This window comes from Arvicanthis niloticus, chromosome 8 (genome assembly GCF_011762505.2).
Source record: "Arvicanthis niloticus isolate mArvNil1 chromosome 8, mArvNil1.pat.X, whole genome shotgun sequence".
NCBI classification, from domain to species: domain Eukaryota; kingdom Metazoa; phylum Chordata; class Mammalia; order Rodentia; family Muridae; genus Arvicanthis; species Arvicanthis niloticus.
Genome location: NC_047665.1, coordinates 85,312,055 through 85,332,564, shown reverse-complemented (window position 1 = coordinate 85,332,564; position 20,510 = coordinate 85,312,055). Strand labels below are relative to the sequence as shown.

Below are 20,510 nucleotides of genomic sequence, written 5' to 3'. Positions count from 1 at the left end.
TTTTCTTCTTTAGTATGAACTCTTTGAAGGTAGTGATTATCTCTGTCACGGTGCACTCTGCAGATTTCCTGCACCTACCTGGTACCCAGCGGGGGTTATGGCCTTGATCTTTTCATAAGTTCAGCTTTGCCAGGAAGCACCTCCTCTCAGTGTCATAGCTCTACAGTGATGCTTACTTGTTAACATTCACAGCAAGACAGGCAGTGTAAGCTCAAACTGTAACAGGAGTCGCTTGGGATCGTGGTCAGGGTGCATATGATTTCAGGTGTTACAACTTATGCAAACTTGCCTCTCCCACCTCTTCTAGAAGACGTCTTAGAGTAATGGGAAAGGGATGCGCTCCAACCCCATTTGAGTAAAAGAGGCCCCAGGGATATTAACTCTGGTCCATTGTAATTGGTCCCTTGCTAGCGTCTTTTACACTTTATTTTCTGCACAATTAAGACATTATTATAGCAATGCTTCTTCCCACTAATTGGTTCTGTATGTATGGTTTCTTTTAAATGATTATGAGGTCCTGTGGGCTACGAGCTCCAATCACCTTCTTAGAATGCTAGTGGAAAGCACGGTCCTGGGCACACAGGAAGCCATGATTTTATGTGCTACTGGCCTTGGTTCAGATACTGGCTCCCTGGAGAACTGACTGACTGGAATTGGCTTCTGTGACTCCTTTAAGGTGTTGATCACATGGCAGAGAGTCCTGGTGTGAACGGCATGTTCAGGCAAAGATCAGCTGTGCTGTCTTTCCCTCACATCTAGTGTCCGGTGTCTCTCAGACACTCTGGTGACTCTCCTTGTGGACCTTTTTCCCTACATGGAATTTGAGAGACCACACAGCTGTAGACTCTACTTGTTTGAATGGTGATGCTTTAACAAGCCCTTTGGGCCAGCGTCAATAAGCCATGCAGTATCACTGAACGTAAGATCGCCTAGCACCAGACTCCTGAATCTCATCTGAGTCCTCAAGCTGGCGGGCGTTTGAGAAGGCGCTTACTGCTCCAGCGCTGGCTCTTCCTGTCCTGGGGAATATAGACGCCGCGACTCTCCCGGGCAGCCAGTTCATTACTTTTAATGAGCACAGAATTTACCAAGACATTAAAATAAAGTAGAAACAAGCGCCGATGGGCAGACGTGGATATTCCACCCAATTGTTGCTTCAGTTCCTTTTTCCACAAGATTTTTCAGGAGAAGTTTTTAGGGCAGACTCTATATTCACCCCTGCCAATTTTCATCCTAAGTAGATTTGGCATTGCAAACTTAACACACCCTGAGCTGCTTTTTAATACCCTGTGGGTTGGTGACTAACATTTGTGTTAAAAAATGACAGTTTTCAGCTAATCAGGTATTTGAATCTCGTTTGGCTTTTTACAAATGTTAAAGAAGTACTAGATATCTCTGTGCCATATCATCTATAAAGACAAATTTAAAAGATGAGAGTCATGTTCTGAAAAAGTGACAAAAGTTATTTAAAACAAAGACTAGTACAGTTATTTTGATTTTTGTTAACTTATTGCTCTCCATAGCTAATTACAAAAGACTGAAATAGTTTTATTCTTTACGAGTACTTATCTTCCTATTGTGAAGCACACACTGAACACTGTCCCTATAAAGCTGATTCTGTGGACATTTTCTCCCCTGGCCATATGGATTTGGACTTACTTGGGGCATTTTCCCAAAGAAGGAAGCTAGCAGATGACTTCGGCATTATTCAGCGTAACTTGTGTCTGTGGAAGAAGACTAAGCTTGTCAAGCTGCTGGGAAGAAAACCAGAAGCGCAACAAATGAAATCTGCCGGTGGCTTGAGGGTTGTGAAATTGTCCCTAACCAGAGTTTGTGATTTCTTCAGGTGATTGCTCTAGCAGATGCGGTTGAGGAAAACCAAGACAGGCTGCTGCAGTCATTCGCCGGCCTGAAGAGTGCCACCCATTTGCTGATCCTACTAATCAGACTATGGCAGAGGCTGAGCGCTGACCAGACTGCTATTCTGGAAGCAGCGTTTCTGCCACCACAGGAAGACACGCAGGAACTGGTAAGGACCCACAAGCCCCACAGCCGCATGCCTGAGAAGGTTTGGGTTTGGGGGAGGTGTCACATGACTATCTGATTTTTTAAGGCATCAAAAGAAGGCTTGCGTTTCCACAAAAACGCTCTTTTCTTTTCCTTCAAACCATAATAAAAGTGTCATCTGATGGCACTGCCCCCCACAAGTGGTTTTAAAAATAGGTATATAGTCCAGTTTTATGTAGTACTCGGTCTGTTTTTATGCGCTCTTCAATCTCTGAGAGGCAGGAAAGTAGTCATTTGACAGTCTGAGTGATCGCAGTAAATCCTTCAGATTAGCTAATCCCTCCCGAGGCTGCCAGAGAAAACAGTTCAGTCATTTTAATTTGTTCAGTGTTCTTAAGTTTTAGTGTTACTTCAAAAGGTTAGGGGACTGCGATAGCTTTTCTGGGAATGACGGGAAGAGTTGCTTACATTTACAGAGTTCTTTATAATCGTTCATAAAGTCCTTAGAAGAGGCATTTCAGAATGAAAGGGAGAAAATGAGGATGGGAGGTTTCTCACCAAAGAGTCCATTAAACAAAATTCTTTCACCAAAATTCTTTGAATCATAGATGCGTACAGGACCAAGTGCCTCGTGCTCTTCTGTGTGCATTTATTGATGGAGAAATAATAGGCGCCTTGGAAACCAGAGATGTGAGCATAGCTCCTTGTGGTGGTTGTTTCAGGGAGAAACTGGTTTCAAACCCAGTTTCAAACCTAGATCTAAGGACATGATTATAAAAGTAACAGTACTGAGACTAACACTTTTTTTTTTTCAAGTGCTTAGCAGGTATTTCCCATTTAATCATAGATGTGGCCCTGGAGATAGCTTCAGTTCTGTTCCTATCTCCAGTACAGATGACTAAACCTACATTGTTCTGTGGTTAAACACTTTTCTAAGTAGAGCTGGGACTTGGACCCAGTCTGTCACCTCAGAAAGTGTGTGCTTTTAGCCAGATGCCTTATTTAAATGAACATAGTAATTGTTCCGTTTGAGGCTCATGGTTTCAGAGGGTTAGAATCCATGGCCACCACAGATGGCCAGGAACAGAACAGGGCAGGGCGGGGAGAGGCGAGGCGGGGCGGGGCGGGGCGGGGCGGGGCGGGGCAGGGCAGGGCAGGGCAGGGCGAGTAATTGAGAGCTCACATCTGAGCACCAGGCAGAGAGAGCTAACCAGAAATCAAGTGGACAAAGCCCTCCTCTGGTGACACACCTCCTCCAATAAGGGCACACCCCCTAGTCCTTCCCAAACCTTACCAACACCTGGAAACCAAGCATCCAAAACTGAGCCTCCAGGGACCATTCTCATCCAAACTACAACAGTCATAAAAAAAAAAATCACAAGTTTTGCCAGATGCATCAAAATTTTAAGACAATAAAAGCTCTATTTTGTGACCTAAAATGCTAATAAATACACTGAAAAGCAGGCTAAACGTTTTGGTGGCAAATGATATAAAGAGGCCAACAAAAATTTTTGTTTAAGTCAAATTGAGTTTCAGTAGCAGAACCAGAGATACTTTTCTGCATGAAGGGAAGGAGCACGGGGTGGGTTGGATTGTTCATAAACTCGCTCTAGGAGTCAGGAAGCCTTAGGTAGCCTCTGGTTTTGGTCCTACCATTAAATGTCCATCACTGTGGTCCTTAGATGGTCTGAATCACTGAGTCTATGTCCATAAGGAGCAAATTGGGTCCCACCCCCACAGCTGTGACAGGAGCTAAGGAGTCAGCCAAGTAAAGCACCGGAAGTTAAGTCATCCCTGGAACAGGTTTGTCCCTCCTTCCAAATCATCTTCATGATAAACTGTGTGCCTCTCAGTAAGACACAGTTTGACAGCAAGAGTCATGTCTTCTGTCTGCTAAAGCCCTGGTGCATAACCCATATTTATTCAGTGGAAGAATGCATAGTGTGAAGGTGGAAGAGAAGAAGGCAGGCAGGCCAGTGCACAGGCTAACATGAACCCCTTGGATAAAAAGGAGGGGCATTAATTCTGCCAAGGCTGGTGAGATGGCTCAGCAGGGAAGGAGAATGGCCATGCACACTCCAGCAACTGGGTCCTGTGCCTGGAGACAAGTAAAGGTGGATGGAGAGAACTGCTGTACAGAGATGTCTTCTGACCTCTGCATATGCACTGTGACAGTCCCCCCCCCCATGTCATACACACACATACACACACACATATACACACACATATACACACATATACACACACATATACACACATATACATATATGCACACACATATATACACACACACAGACAGAAATAATAAACTAAACAAATTATACTGACAGTGGATCCTTTTTCCTGAATCCTGTTTCATTGTCTTCAGGTTCTGAATCTCTGTGTTTTGTGTTCAACAGCAGACTAAAACATATTAATATATAAATTTTGCCTCGACAAGAGAGATCTGCGTTAGCATGTTTATTATAGTTTGTTGTTACGAGTCCTTGATTTTATTCTTAGCTATTGTCAGTTTCTTTTTGTGCCTATTTATAAATCATGTGTATATGTATATGAAAATATGTTTGTTTAGGGTTTAGCTCTGTCTGAGGGTTCAGGCATCCACTGCCAGTTCGGTATATCAGGGTGAGGGAAATGGACTATCAACAAAGAGTTTTTCTTTTTGCAATTTGTCTCAGATTGTCATTTTTTTATTTGATCTTTTATGTCCTAAGTAAAGAACAATTAAAAAATTGATTTTTTGTTAGAAGAAATGACACTTTCAGGTTTGAGTCTTTCGTTTTCATGGCTCAGTTGGGTAGCGCAGAGACCCGCCACATAACGCTTACATGAGACACAGCGTGGGAATTGTGAGCCAGTGTGTCAAAACCACACAGTGTATGTGTATGTCTTAAAAGAGGAAGAAATGTTTCTTTTAAGATACAAGCTGTCTCAGCATCATAACTTACTACTGAACATTATAATGTGCAATGCTGCTCTGTTTTTCTTAGCAGGGTTGGCTCTCTCCACCACTGTGTGGGGTTTGGAGTTGATCTGAGGTTGACTGTGTTCACCATGGAGGTCTTGAAGAACAGCATTTCTTAGAAATGCATGAGTATGCTCACCATGTGTGCCATAGAGACCAGAGTCCTGTAGAAATGCATGATGTGTTCACCTTGTGTGCCATGGAGACCAGAATCCTGTAGAAATACATCATGTATTCACCTTGTGTGCTATGGAGACCAGAATCCTATAGAAATACATGATGTCTTCACCACATATGCCATGGAAGACCAGAGTCCTGTAAAAACGTATGGATGTATTTAGCACGTGCACCATGGAGATCAGAGTCCTGTAGAAATGCATGAGTGTTCACCATGTAGAAAGTTGAAAGGCTTAGTCCCTTGGAGATTCTCTACCTTGCCTATCTGTATAGCCTCTGTTCTCCAAAGAATGCAGAAAAAGTTTCTTCCAACTCTCTTCCTATCGTGGTGAGATTAGAAGGCAAATACACCGTATGTCTGTTGGATGTAAGATATTTGGAAATAACACAGACCAAGGAGTAATTTGGACACTTCTTGTGGTTAATTGGGCTGTAGTATTCACTTTGGAGTTATGATGCTGAGACAGCTTGTGTCTTAAAAGAAACATTTCTTCCTCCTTTAAGACGTACACATACACTGTGTGATTTTGACATGCTAGTTAACAATTCCCATGCTGTGTCTGTAGACCTCACAAATAAGTGTTATGTGGTGGGCCTCTGTGCTACCCAGCTGAGCCATGAAAATGAAATATTCAAACCTGAAATAACTTGAGAGGAGGGCGAGGCAGGAAAGAAAGGAGTCTCTTACCAGAATGTTGAAAATATACACCATATTGAAGTTATTATGATACCACAAAAATCTGAATGCAATTTAGATGGTTTGGTTGAGGGTAGATGGCAGGGCACGTGTGTGAGGGGGAGAAACCCCAACATCTGGGCAACATTTCCAGAAGACACTGGCAGCCCAAGGGCAGATGCCCCCACAAGTGACAGGTAGAAAGAAAGGCTCAGATGATATTTATGTTTCAAACATATCTGTATATTTTTATACTGATTTGTTGTGTATGATTGAGGTGGAATATATCAAGCAGGATACATTTGATAGAAAACTCTAGAAAAGTTTCTTCCTAAATGATATTAGGTTCACAAAGCAAACAATATTCAGAACTTTCTCATGCTAGTAATAGAGAGAAGTGCCCTGTGGATGTCATCAGGGGTCAGTGCTAGCAGAGAGCAGTGCTCTTCACATGATGTCACTGCTAACAGAAAGCAGTGCCCTTCACATGATGTCACCAGGGGTCAGGGCTAGCAGAGAGCAGTGCCCTTCACATGATGTCACCAGGGGTCACTGCTAACAGAAAGCAGTGCCCTTCACATGATGTCACCAGGGGTCACTGCTAACAGAAATTAGTGCCCTTCACATGATGTCACCAGGGGTCAGGGCTAACAGAAATTAGTGCCCTTCACATGATGTCACCAGGGGTCAGGGCTAGCAGAGAGCAGTGCCCTTCATATGATGTCACCAGGGGTCAGGGATAGCAGAGAGCAGTGCTCTTCACATGATGTCATCAGGGGTCACTGCTAACAGAAAGCAGTGCCCTTCACATGATGTCACCAGGGGTCATCGCTAGCAGAGAGCAGTGCCCTTCACATGATGTCACCAGGGGTCAGTGCTAACAGAAATTAGTGCCCTTCACATGATGTCACCAGGGGTCAGCGCTAGTCATCAGCAGTTTGTTTGAAACAGCACTGCGTGTGTAGCAGAGCTCCTGGTTGATTTTTTAAAAACTCTGTCTCTTTAGAAATACTTGTCTGTCTGTCTGTCTTTCTCTTTCTTTCTCTCTCCTTCCTTTCTTCCTTCCTTCCTTCCTTCCTTCCTTCCTTCCTTCCTTCCTTCCCTCTCTCCCTCCATCCCTTCTTCTCTTCCTTTCTCTCTTTCTTTCTCTCTCTCTCTCTCTCTCTCTCGCTCTCTCTCTCTCTCTCTCTCTTTCATCACTTTCCAGTAGCAAATGTATGTTAGTATTTCAGACTAGTACATGTACTTTTTTTAAGGTGCTAAATACACACACACACACACACACACACACACACACACACACACACCAGATGTACTTTGTGGAGATGATTTGCCTACTGAGAAAAATATTGAAAACTTTGTTTTGTCTCTAAGAAGTCTTAAGCATAGTTTTGCTGGTGGATTAATAATTAAAAATTTTCTCTGTAATGATGGCATAATGTAGTCCCAAACTGTGTGTAGCAGGGCTTCTGTGTGTGTGTTTGCTGTGTGTCTAACCCGTGCTGTCAGGGATGCTAAGTATATTCTCCACTCCTGAGCTCTACTCCTGTGCTCCCAATAATTTTAAATTATAAAACAAATAGCTTTCAGGCTAGGAGTAGAAGATATTTGAAAGCATAAAATCTTAGAGGGAGCAGGGCTGAAATCCTATCCCATCTATTTTGAAATTCTATAGAACATACTGTATGTATTGTCAGAGAGCATTGTTTTAAAGGTTGTGCCATTAAGCATCTCTTTCCTGTGGTGCCTCACAGAAGCCAAGAGACATAAAGGTGTAGTGGGGTGTGTGTGTGTGTGTAAACATTTTTAGGGCTGACTCAATGGGATAATCTTTTATCAAGTCATTTAATCATCTAATGAATTTTTATTAAGGACTTACTAGTTTTTAAACATTGTTTGGGCCATGACATACCTTTTAAACAAAACAGATTTAGGTGTCATTTTGGTGGTTTTAATTCAATTTCATAAGCAAATATTCTAATCCTGAACTCTCTAATACAGTAACCACTTGCCACACGAAATATTAATAAGCTGATGTGAAATAAGTTGACTTCATTATCTGTCGTTCACTTGCTAGTAGCTATGTGTGATGAGTGCTTACTACATAAGTCATTGCAGACAGAAATTTCTGGCATTTCAGAAGGTCTGTTGTATAGAAGTGGTGAGCATCAAGAAGAAACACGGCTATATCTGTTGGGTTCACCACAGCACATATTAGTAAAGTAATGAAGTCTGAGCAGGAAACTCATGTGAGATTCCTTCCTGATGTCTGATTTAACGTCCTTTATTTGTGGTGTCCTGGGACCTGCGTGGTCAAATGTCAACACCACATACTTGTAGAAATAAGAGCTTATCTGAGAGATCTGTATGTGTCTGCATAAAGGGCGGCAGAAGATGGCAGCAGTATTGTTACTCTGCTTTTGATGTAGCTTGGAAGTGTTCTACAGAACCATGCCCTAGCATCTTGGATGCTAGCCTGTGACACTACTGAGAGATGGTAGAGCCCCGAGGAGATGGAACCTGATGGAAGGAAGTGTGTCACTGGATGTAGCTGAAAGGGATGCTGGGATCCCAGGCATTTCCTCCATCTTCCAACTTCTCCCTCTCCTGAGGTAAGAAGTACTCAGCCATGTGCTACCACTATGATACTACTTATGTCTTGCCACAGACTCAAAGACAACACGGCCAAGCAACCATGGTTGATACCCATGAAGCCGTGAGTCCAAGTAAACCTTCCTTCCTTATAAATTAGGTATAACCTCAGGCATTTCATCACAGCAACCGAAAGCAAAATATTGTATCCTCCATATGGCCTTGGCTAACACTAGTCATTATGAGTTCTTTCCTGTCAACGTGAACAAGGCCTTTGAGTTCTTTTGATTACAGTCTTCTGGATTCTTGCTTTATTTTGGATTGGATGTGGATGAATTCTCTTTGCCCTTCCTGATCACGGTTCAGATCTGCTTCTCATTATTTTAGTAAACAGCTCAGATGACTGGATTTTTCATCCAGCCGATGGCAAGAAAGCAAGGAGGAGGAGGACTGAGGTTTCTGAGTGGGCTGTCGGGGCCTTCTCTTCTGAGGCCTGTGTGTGTTCACTTGGCTCGGGGGGGGGGGGGGTGTCTGGAATGAAAACAGCAATAGTGTGCTGGTGTGGGGACCTGGCTTTGTAGATTCCACGTGGCATAGCATCTGTCTTGATATTTTCTTTCCTTTGAATTGCATTCAATATCTTTGGCAGTATTTTCTACCATTTGAAAAAGAAACGTTTTATTGTGTTCTCAAGGACTTAATAGTTAACTTTCCCTGGTACTAACTTTTAAAACTCCCTGAGAAAGTTGGGATGGAAATTCACATCAACAGAAGAGGGAGACTTGAACCTTCAATCTGATTGATGGTTCCTTTTACAAACGGATACAGAAGGAAACTTATTTTTAACATGTTGAACAGGGTTCATATGAGAAAACAGATGTTTATAATAGGAAGTCCTATTGTATGGAGGGACTTATCAAGGCCCACTTATAAGACTTAAAGGTGCCTTTGCCGCAGGTCAGATTTGAAGTCGGGACCATTGTGCCTGCTGTCTGGACCGAGCAATGACTAATCGCTACCATTACTAATGAGCCTGCTCAAAAGAGAAACAGGAGGAAGTCTGGTGTCACTATTAAGTCTGCCTTTGTGACGGCTCAAGTATCATCACAATTATAACTGTCTATGGGAATGTAGTCCAGAAAGTAAATATTTTGGTATTTCCCATGGTCTTAGCCAGCAAGATAAACATGTGGAATTAGTTTCATATCCATAATGGCCATATACCCTGTGCTGTTGCTACTTAGATACAACTGCTATTGTTTAATTATGTAATATTCTCTATTACCAGATTTGAATATAACACACAGCCCAGAGCTTCTCTTAGGAATTTCTTTCTGGAAAGCTTCTTGCCTGGGGTCTTTTCTTGTCTACCTGACTGCCTGTGCTGGCATTTGAAGCAGCCTTTCTGCCCATTTCTGTAGAGGTCATCCTTGGTGTCTCTGGAACCCAGCACTCCCAGTCTTCCCGTTTCACATCTGCTTGTGTGCTTGTCCTGGCTCTGAGGCACCTGTGTGGAGTTCGAGTGCCAGTGCCAGGCAGTCAGGGCCTTGTGTCACTTGGCTCTGCCATCTCTCATTTATAAACTCCCTCTCTGTGCCTCCTCAGCATCTCCCTGTCAATCTATAGAAGCTGAGTTGAGTCTCATCAAAGCAGAGCCACTGGCTTTTTCTTCCTGTAGATAGCACTGGCTGTTTGTCTGTCTACCTGCCTGCTGTAGGCAGGTCAGTCTGCATTCCCCACTTTCCTTCTGGCCTGTATCCTCTTGTGAACTCCAGTGGGGGCACGATGCTGTTTTCCTTCGCTGTATTTCAACATTGTCATGTGTGCTTGACTACATGTCCAGTAAATTCAAGAACAGATTCGTCTGCATCTGTGCAGAGTTGAAGCACAGAGTTCATCATCATTTAGAGGATGAAACTCCGCTTTTTATTATATTCTTTCAAATAATTACAGATGTTCTTCCATAACTGTACAGTTTTTCAAAGATCACTTTTTACAAAGGAAACATTCTTTCTCTTTTTCTGTGTTCTTTATCTTGTAAACTGCACCAAATGTTTTTGTGTTGCATAAGAGCAAAATCTGCTCTTTGATATATGGATATTAAGCTACATATTGTTTGTTTGTTTGTTTGTTTGGCTGGTTGATTTTTCGAGACAGCGTTTCTCTGTATAATACCCCTGGCTGTCCTGGAATTTTCTTTGTAGACCAGGCTTGTCTCAAACTCACAGAGATCCACCTGCCTCTACCTCCAAAGTGCTGTTACTAAAGGTGTGTGCCACCATTCCCAATTCATACAGATACTTCATACAGATACATCTTTTTTTTTTTTTTAATAGTATAGAATAGAGTTTATTCAGGGCATAGGGAGGGGAGTTAAGAGAAAGGGAGGAGAGAAAGAAAGAGAAGTAGAGGCCGGCCATGAGCACATGGAGAGAGAAGGGGGAGGGAAATGGGAAGAGAGGGAGAGGAGGGCAAAAGGAGAGAGAAAGAGAACAGGAGAAGAGCCAGATACACCTTTTAAGCTAGACCAGAGCATGTATAAAGTCATGTGAGACACATGATGTCTTAGTTTCTTAGGGGTTCCATTGCTGTGAACAAACACCATGACCAAGGCAACTCTTATAAAGACAACATTTAATTGGTGCTGGCTTACAAGTTCAGGAGTTCAGTCTATTATGATTAAGGCAGGAAGCATGGCAGCATCCAAGCAGGCATGGCACTGGAAGAGCTGGGAGTTCTATCTTTTGTTCTGAAAGCAAACAGGAGAAGACTAACTTCCAGACAGCTAGAAGGAAGATCTCAAAGCCCACCCCCACAGTGGCATACCTCCTTCAACAACGCTATACCTACACCAACAAGGCCACACTTCCTAATAGTACCACTCCCTGGGCCAACCATATTCAAACCACCACATTGTACTCCTGGCCCCATCGGTTTGTTCAAACATTAGAGTCTATGCGGGCCATACCTAGCCATAGCATAATGCAAAATACATTTAGTTAAACTTCAAAAGTCCCATAGTCTATAACAATGTTAAAAGTCTCAACAATGTTAAAAGTCCAAAGTTCAAAGTCTTCTGAGATTCATCACATCACTTATCTATAATCCACTATAAAGTCAAAATCAAAAAGCAGATTATATACCTCCAATGTCACAGGTTGTACACTACTATTCTAAAACATCATAGTAAGGAAATACTGGACCAAAGCAAGACCCCAAACCAGCTGGACAAACTGCAAACTTCATCTTCATGTCTGGTGTCAAAGCGATCTTCAGATCTCTAACTCCTTTCATCTTTGTTGACTTCAACACAATTCTATTTGGCTGGTTCTAATCTTTTAGCAGCTTTCCTCAGCAAGTCTACCACAGCTCTGACATCTCTAATATCTTGGGGTATCCAAGGCAACTTTAACTTAACGGTTTCTTGATCCAGTGTCTGGGTTCCACATACGGTCTTCCTCCAAAGGGCTTGGGTCACTTCTCCAGCCCTGTCCTCTGTAGCACTCTATGCTCTGGTTGACTCCACCCCATTCCTGCTGCTGTTCTTGGTGATCATTCCATGGTACTGACATCTTCAATACAGTGGGGTCTTCCACTGCAATTAGGCTTCATCCATAGCCTCTCATAGGCTCCCTTCATGATACCAAGCCTCAAGTTCTTTGTGTGGCCACTTCAGTCCTGGGCCACTGAGACTGTACTTTCATCAGCGTCCTTCCTCAGCCTCTCACAATGCCAAGTATCAGCTGCTCTCCATAACCTCTTTATACCTTCAAAACCAGTACCACCTGGGTGACTCTTACACATTACCAAGCCAAGCTGCAGCACAAGGTACAACCTCAGTTATCTCTGGAACACAGCTTCTTGGTGCTCTCAGAAAACACTTCCCAGAAGATTTCACCTCGGTGATGCTGGTCTCCTCTTCATCATGGATAATTCCTTTGCTCTAGCTATTCAGCGTCGATTGTCTCAGTAACCTCTTCTACTCTTAATTGTAAAGCTAGAGCCACATGGCTGAAGCTGCTGAGTTCTGCTGCTTGCTGGGGCTGGAACGTGGCTGCCTTGTTCTGAAACATTATCACCAGCTTTCTGTTTTCCAACTCCTTTACTGCATAGACTTGGCTGTCTTGGTACTTGCTCTGTAGATTGACCTTAAATTCAGAGATCTTCATGGCTTTGTCTCTTGAATGCTGGGATTAAAGATGTGTATCACCGTGCCTGGACTTAAGTGTTTATTCACCTAGAACCTGCTCTATCCCAAGCTGCCCTTAAACTCAGAGATCTGCTTGCCTCTGTCTCCCGGGATTAAAGATGTGTACCACCATGCTTGGGTCTACTCTTTTCATGGCCACCATTCCTCAAGATCTGCATCAAAAGCCTGTGGCCTTCATTTCTGGATTGTACTTCATTCCAGATTAAAAGTCTGAATGAATGCAATAATCGAATAATAATAATAATGCCTAGGTATAACTATTCTTTTTTCAATGGCAAATGCATAAACAATAAGCTTAGCTGGGTGGGATCCTGCCCCAAGGTCACCACTCTCTAATATGTTTATCTCCTTGAACACATGATTTAGCTCCATTGCACTTCCTAATGCCCTTTTATTACTTGAGCCATACATTTTGTATTTTCTTTCTAAACTTAAAGATTAGATCAAAGATTACACTTTATCACAATGCCCTTCATGAGACTAAACCACAGCACAGAGTCTAAACTGGATGGCTTTGAGACTTTCTTTGAGAATGCAATTAATCTGACTATCTTCACCCTAGCCTCAGGCAGACTCTTCAGACAAGGCCAAAGGCAGCCACATTCTTTACCAAAATATCCCAAGAACAGTCTCTCGGCCACATACTAAAATTCTTCTCCTCTGAAACCTCTACAGCCAGGTGTCCACAGTTCAAATCACCCTCAGCAAAACAAAGTCTTCCATGTTCCTACTAGGATGGCTCATTAAGCCCCACTTAAAACATTTCACTGTTTTCCAAATCCAAAGTCCTCAAATCCCCATTCTTCCACACAAAAGCATTGTCAGGCCTATACCTTACTTCTGGTACTAACTTCTGTCTTAGTTAGGGGTTCCATTGCTGTGAACAGACACCATGACTAAGGCACTCTTATAAGGACAACATTTAATTGGGTCTGGCTTATGGGTTCAGAGGTTCAGTCCATTATCATCAAGACAAGAAACATGACAGCATTCAGGCAGGCATGGTGCAGGTGGAGCTGAGAGTTCTACATCTTGTTCTGAAGGCAAACATGAGAAGACTAACTTCCAGGCAGCTAGGAGGAGGACCTCAAAGCCCATAGTGACACACTTCCTCCAACAAGGCTACACCAACTCCAACAAGGCCACGCTTCCTAATAGTGCCACTCCTTGAGCCAAGCATATGCAAACCACCACAGAAGGTAATGGAGCAGCATATATATAATGGCTCCCTAAAATTACAGACCAAAGTTCAGTGAGTTGTATAGACCTTGGGTCTGGTTAACTGTGTGGCATGTGTTAGTTTTATTTAATTTCAAGGTTTTTTTGTTTAAAAATAACACTTCAAAATATTTAATATTTAAATATTCTCTATATAAAATATTATATATATAAAGTATATTAAATATAAAATATAAAAATATTCAATATTTAAAAGTTGAGGTTACTCACATGACAGCTATCTGTATGCAAATACAGTCTGGGATCCTCATACAGTGATGTATCTTATGATATATTTCACATTTCTCAGAATGTATCCCAGTTGTTAATCTGTGCTTAGCTGTATATGCAAGTATCTACCCACTCACGTAACCTAATAACGGAGATAAATTCAAGATATATTATCTTACCAATGATAAATATGCACAAATGACAGCCATTGTTAAGCACACTTCACTTCTTCTGCCTTAGTCATATTTGGGAATAGGTGGTAAAATGAGTATTTAATAAAATGGACATAGCTGCTTATTTCTGATACTGTCTTTCCAGAGATTACTCTAGGAAAACATACATAGTAAAGCTAGTTCTACATCAGAAATCTAAGTTAATGAACTAAGAGAATGGTAGAGTCCATTTGGTATCATAATGTTTATAATTATGAAATACTGAAGCAAAAATAAATACTAATTTTTGAGAAGCATAGATGTGTTGAATAGAATATGATGCCATATGGTGATTCAAGTGTCTTCTAGAACAAAATGCTTAATTGATTCTAAGTCCTTATGCATGTTATCAGACTCCAGACACAGGCCTCTCCATCTGTACCCTGGTACAGTAGCTTCTGTCTGACCTTGTCAACGAACAACACAGAGTATGAGTGGACTTAGAGGTCCTTCTACAGGTCCCTGGGAGGGATGCACGTTCAGTCTGCAGAGCGAGGCTCTAGCAGGTCAGCAGCAGCAGAGACGTGGCTTGCAGATTACACTGGCCGCTGTTACTTGAGGAAGGAGTTGGCTTCTGTTTCAGGCATATCCTTCTTAGGATTTTTTTTTTAACTACATACTCTGAACTTTGATTGTGACCTTAGTATAAATGATCCACTTAAGCACAGTAAATGAATAAAGCAATACACGTACTAAGGTTTTCTTCCTCCATAAGATATATATATATATATATATATATATATATATATATATATATCCAAATTACATATTTTAGCAGAAAGTAACCAAAAATTATATTGTTTATTTAGTTTCTATCAATTAAACTGCACACAGCCTCCTTGGACTGTTTTCATCATGATTTCAGGACTTTTATGTTTTATTATCTATGTCATTTGGAAGGTGACATCAATAATAAATAAGCAATAAGAAACAAATGTTCCTGAAAAAACAAAATAATACACCCTTAGAAAACCAAATGTGTTAAACCATATTTTTTAAAACTATGATCCAGGCGGAGTATGTGTAGCTGAATGGTAGGGCACATGCTTAGCGCATACAAAACCCTGGTTTAATCCTCAGCATCATTGGGAAACCCTCACAAAACAAAATCTAAAGACATTTGTGGTACGTCTGGAAACTTTCCTAGGGTGTGTGGTTTTCATGAAGACAGTCTTCGTACCCATGAAAATTTGTGAGGACTAATTGAATGCCCAGTGTGGGACCAGGCGTGCAGCGAGCATCCGAAAGTGGGGCATGACTACTGCAGTTCAGCAGTGAGGTGCTGGATGCTGGGGTGCTCACATTCCTCCCGGTGTTGTTAAGAGAAACAGAAGCAAAAAGACTTTCAGTTACGCTCCGATGCTGTGTGGTGTGCTTTAGCACTTAAAATGTTAAGTAATCATTCAAAGAGCCTGTGAGTCTCCTTTAGGCACAATTTTAAAAAATAACATAATGTGTTCCTGAGTAAGAAGAAATACGTAAGCAACCTGCATTGGCTCAGGTATTTCTCTTAAGTCAGTACCATAGGCCACTGCCCTGCGCTTCCTCTCAAGCAGCAGGAAGGTGTCATGGAGGGGGTTGGGCACATCTGAGATGTACTGCGCCACTGTCTCAACTGGCTTCTGAGCCTCAGAAATTCCTTTACAGTGTTGCGTTTACCCTCCCCCTCAGATGAATCCCGGGTTTCTGAAGGTGAAGAAGCCTCTGTCCAAAGTCAGCAGTTCCTTTTAGGCAAATTGGTGTTTACTGTTCTGGCAACAGTCCTCTGCAGAACTAGAATGAGCCAGATCTCACTGGTTCTAGAGATGGGTGACCTTGCTGACCTCAGTGTGTTGATTGCATACGGTAGGAATGTGTGCACCTGTGTGGTAGTGATGGGCTTTCTCTATGGGGATCTTTTTTGCCTTATGTCTGAGAAAGCATTTACCTTAGCTTTGCAAAAATAGAAACATTGCTTTCTGAGTGACTCATGCTTGCTTCACTGAATTAAGGCTCATAGTATTTCCTTGATTTTCTGTAATACAGGAATAGTCTTGGTAAATAACAAGACACCATACGAGTCTTAAAGGTTTCTATAAATAGTATTTGTGGGGTGTGTGTGTGTTTGTGTGTGTGTGTGTGTGTGTGTGTATGCGCATGCACGTAGCATATGTGGTGGTCAGAAGAAAGCCCTTTCTGTCTGGAATAACTTATTTGAGGGGTTTGGTTCTAGAACAGGACTAGAGGACAAAATAAACCCTGCTAAAGTGCTTTAACTCTACCCCTCTCTGTTATTTTCTACATCATTATAGTTTTAATATTTTTCTCTTATTAGTGATGCAAGGTACTTACAGATAGGAGCCATGTCTGAGTCTCTTTCATTTTTTAATTTCACAGCATATAACATCATGTACCATTTAATCATAAATATTATTTTTAAAATAAATACAAATGTTAAAGCTCTAGACCTGAGAACTAAAGCCATAGGTAGTTTCACAGAAGGGAGTGTCTTACTTCTCTTCTAGAAGTTTCGGCAGGAATTCCTCAGATCCACATTGCATTTCACTCTTGGAATACGTGCCACGTTATTAGTCTGAACAAAGAACACGAGCCTGGCATCCGCAGGTGGCACGTGTGTGCTTCCCGTGCTGGTAACGGGGGCGGCGGTCTCGGCACCAGAGAGGTGTTAGAACGGCCCGCCTTCCAGCTCCTCGGGCTTTAGTTTCTACTTCCTGAAAAGTTTCGCTTTATATTTTATTAGGTAGTTATGCTATCTGTTTAATCGTGTATTATCACATTGAGTTTTGTGTAACAAACTCTTCATCACCTCTTATCTCATAAGCTCGCTCTTTTATTATTGTATTTGAATTTATGCAGCAGCTTAGCCCCTCTAAATGTTTTATTAGCAACCTAAGTATTGTCACTGTGTCTCATTGTGTTAAATAGCTATACTAAGTATCTACACATTGCTCACTATTCTAGTTGGCAGAGGAACCTGTGAGAGTGGAACCTAAAAATGAAGCAAACTAAACCTCGTGCGATAGCCAGCTTTATTCAGAGCACTAGGCTGCTTACACTCTGAGGCATTGGTTAAGAACCTTCCTAATACCTGGACCCTTTACTACAGTTCCTCATGTTGCAGTAACCCCAACCATTACATTTTTTATTGCTACATCATAATTGTAATTTTGCTACTGTTATGAATTGTAGCGCAAATATATGATATACAGGATATCTGATACTCAGCTCCCAAAGGGGTCCTGACCCACAGGTTGAGAACCGCTGCTCTGAGGGCTAGGGACAGTCACATGAGTAAGGTGTCCAGTCACAGATCAAGCCCCACATTGCTGCACATGGCTGTGGGATAGCAGTAGCCAGTTGTAATGAACAGTCCAAAGCGAACTCACTCTCTGTACCTGGGAGTAGCACGAAAGCATATTCCAAGAACAGTTCTGTGTTTTTCAAGAAACTGAGGTCACACAACTCGAAACTGGAGTTTTCTCTCAGACACTCAGAATTCCCCTCCCAAGTCTCCATTCTTGGACCATGTTCCCACAGTACATGACATGGTTTTTTACTTGCTCTGCAAGTTGGCAGCAGGAAAAGAAATTTTGTAGGAGTCCTTCTGTATTGAGTAAATACTGCCTGCTTTTGTTTCCTAATAAGCTCATGTCGTCTGTTTATAAATACAGCAGCTTGCTAAGATGGTCGGTCTAAATGACACAGAAGAAGTGCTTCCATGCTGCAATGTCCACAGAGCACACAGCTCCTAAAGGACACCGCAGGACTCACTCCTGCACTCCAGAGGACTTTGTCAGAGGCTCCAAAAGCAACTTAGGAACATGTCCTCTCTGAGACAGTTACTAAGGCCATTTTAGATAGTCGTCTAATGTAGATTTTTGCTAGTAGTCGAAAGGTGTCTTTGCAGCAAGCAGTGGTTTGTTGTGTTGTAGTGATTTAGAGCAGGAAGCTGTTTTAAAGATCGTTAAGGTCCTCTTGAAAGGGTTCTCAGCTTCATTTTTCTTTTTCCTAATTTGCCTGCTGCTGTCTATTACAGGGAGATAGGAATGGGTCAGTGGAATCAAAAGTCTTGGTTTACTGCCTGTGGCAGTCAGTGGGAGGCTCTCTGGTGGGAATATAGACAGTCTGGACCTGGGTTTAAGAACCAGCGCTGTGTGCCTGGAAGGAAGAACATGTCAGTGAGGAAGGAGCCTGGGCTGTATAGTCCTCGTGCATCTGCAGCGCAGTTCTGCTGCCAACAGAGCAGAGATGACTAGAGGCCAGGCTTGTAGGTGGGAGTCCTAGGAAACAGGAGGCAGTGTCCTACCTTTAATGCCTTCCGCCCTCTGTCAGGAGGATCTGACGCAGCCTGAAGATGCTCAGTGGAGGCCTTTGATCGGCTCTTCCTGCCATGCACCCTTTCCTTGTTGAACCTTCCTGTGGGGTCCGTTTGGGGCTCGTACAGTGGCTGCTGTCTTCTGTGCTGGTGCTGAGGTCCCAGTGCAGCAGTGATGGTCCTAGAGTTACAGCCTCCACACTTTAAGGTGATGCCACATTTCCCTGGGTCTTTACTGTAGCTCATACAGTTGCTCTGAAGGAAAGTGGGACTAATGGCTATATTTTTTTTTGTGCCATTTTTTCCCATGTGATACTGAAATGGAACTAGATAGACCCTTAGAGCTCTAGAGACTAGAACTCCCAAAATCACTCTGGAGACTAGCACTGTCAGCTTTTGTCCCCAGCCTCAAGACTATGGCTCAAACAGCTGAGATGCCAGTTTCTTCTCTCCATCCCAGGTGTGCCCGACACATTTAGGTCTTTTGTAAGGGCCAGATCCTTTTCTATAGACTGTAGGGCAAAAGAAGGTACATTCCTGGTAGTTTGAGCCACCACATCATCAAACAGGTCTGCACTGGGGATAGATGTCACTACTGGTTATTCTATTCCTGGTATAGGACAAAGCACTTCTCATATGCAGCTCACCCAGTTGCCTCAATCCTTGGAGGAGGCTGTCAAGAAGAATCAGTAGCTCACCACCAGAAAACCTTGTTAAAGCCTTGTTAACAGGAAAAAGGCCCCTTGGCTTGCTGTCATTCCTATACAAATTCCAAATTGGCTTTTGCATGCAGGGCTGGGAAGAGACTGTGGATGCTGCCATTGTCCACCTTTTGAAAACCTGCCTGTCGAAGAGTTCCAAGGAGCAGGCTCTGAACCTCAGCAGCCAACTGAGCATGCCCAAGGACACCAGCCGGCTGAAGAAGCACATCACCCTGCTGTGTGATAGGTTAGCTAAAGGTGGGCGCCTCTGCGTGAGCACAGATGCTGCGGCCCGGCAGGCCATGGTTATGCCAGGTAAGAATCCTGCCGCCCTCCCTGAGGACAGTGCTCCTCCTGTTAGAGAAATGTGCCTGCAGCTGTGTTTGGGTTTAAATTTCATATTAAAGTGATGATAGCCAAGAAAATTGCTTTCACGTTTCCCCTCACATGTCCTGTGGTAACCACGTGGATAAATATTCTCGGGGTATTTGCTTGCTAAACATTTCTAGAATGGTATGTCTGTTTTTTTTTTTTTTTCTTCCTTGTCTCTGTTCTTAAATATATGATCCATTTTATTTTGCTTCTAACCAATAAAAAGAGGATTAGAGAATAAAAGTGTTTTTAAGGAAAAGTTTTACCAAATGTGATCTCAAGATACTGCATTTCGTGAATGTAAATAACATGATACAAGGAATTAATGTGATCCAGATGAGACAGATCCCCTCTGCTGTTTGCCTGGACTGTCATCATTGGAATACGGGGCAAGCCTCTGAGGGGAAGACCCGGGATCACAGAGGGGAGCAGAGAGGACCAAGGCACCTGTGGGTCAAGGTGGGAAGAGCTGCAGTTGGCCCGTGTGGTCCTTCACTGAGGTCCAGACGGCTAAGCTTGCCTTCCCACAGTGTAGGTCTGAGTGGTCAGTCACACTGCACTCAGACCCTTGGAAGCTCCTAGGCCTGCTTCTCCGTCCTGGCCTTTCTATAGCAGTTCATGGAGCATCAGGGTATTACACACTGCAGCTGGGCATGGTTTTACTCAAGCAAACACCATAGTTTGAGATATGATGGGATTCTCTGACATGATTCTCTTCTTTCACATATGGCTTCTGTCGCCTGTGCTGATTTTCTTGCTGTTGCCTTCTTTCCCTCTTGAGTCAGAATGCCCAGAAGAGGAACTTCTGTGAAATCTTCAGAAGATAAACATGGA

The 20,510-nt window shown here is 42.7% G+C and overlaps 1 protein-coding gene across 6 annotated transcripts in view; it reads left to right on the top strand.

Moving 5' to 3' along the window:
• Positions 1 to 20,510, top strand: part of Bbs9 (Bardet-Biedl syndrome 9) — a 369,513-nt gene that overhangs the window by 290,731 nt on the left and 58,272 nt on the right. For all 6 annotated transcript variants that reach the window (XM_076939717.1, XM_076939716.1, XM_034510258.2 and 3 more), the window contains 2 exons: positions 1,847 to 2,029; positions 19,397 to 19,619. In XM_076939717.1, coding sequence (XP_076795832.1) covers positions 1,847 to 2,029; positions 19,397 to 19,619 — 406 coding nt within the window. The remainder of the gene's footprint in view (positions 1 to 1,846; positions 2,030 to 19,396; positions 19,620 to 20,510) is intronic.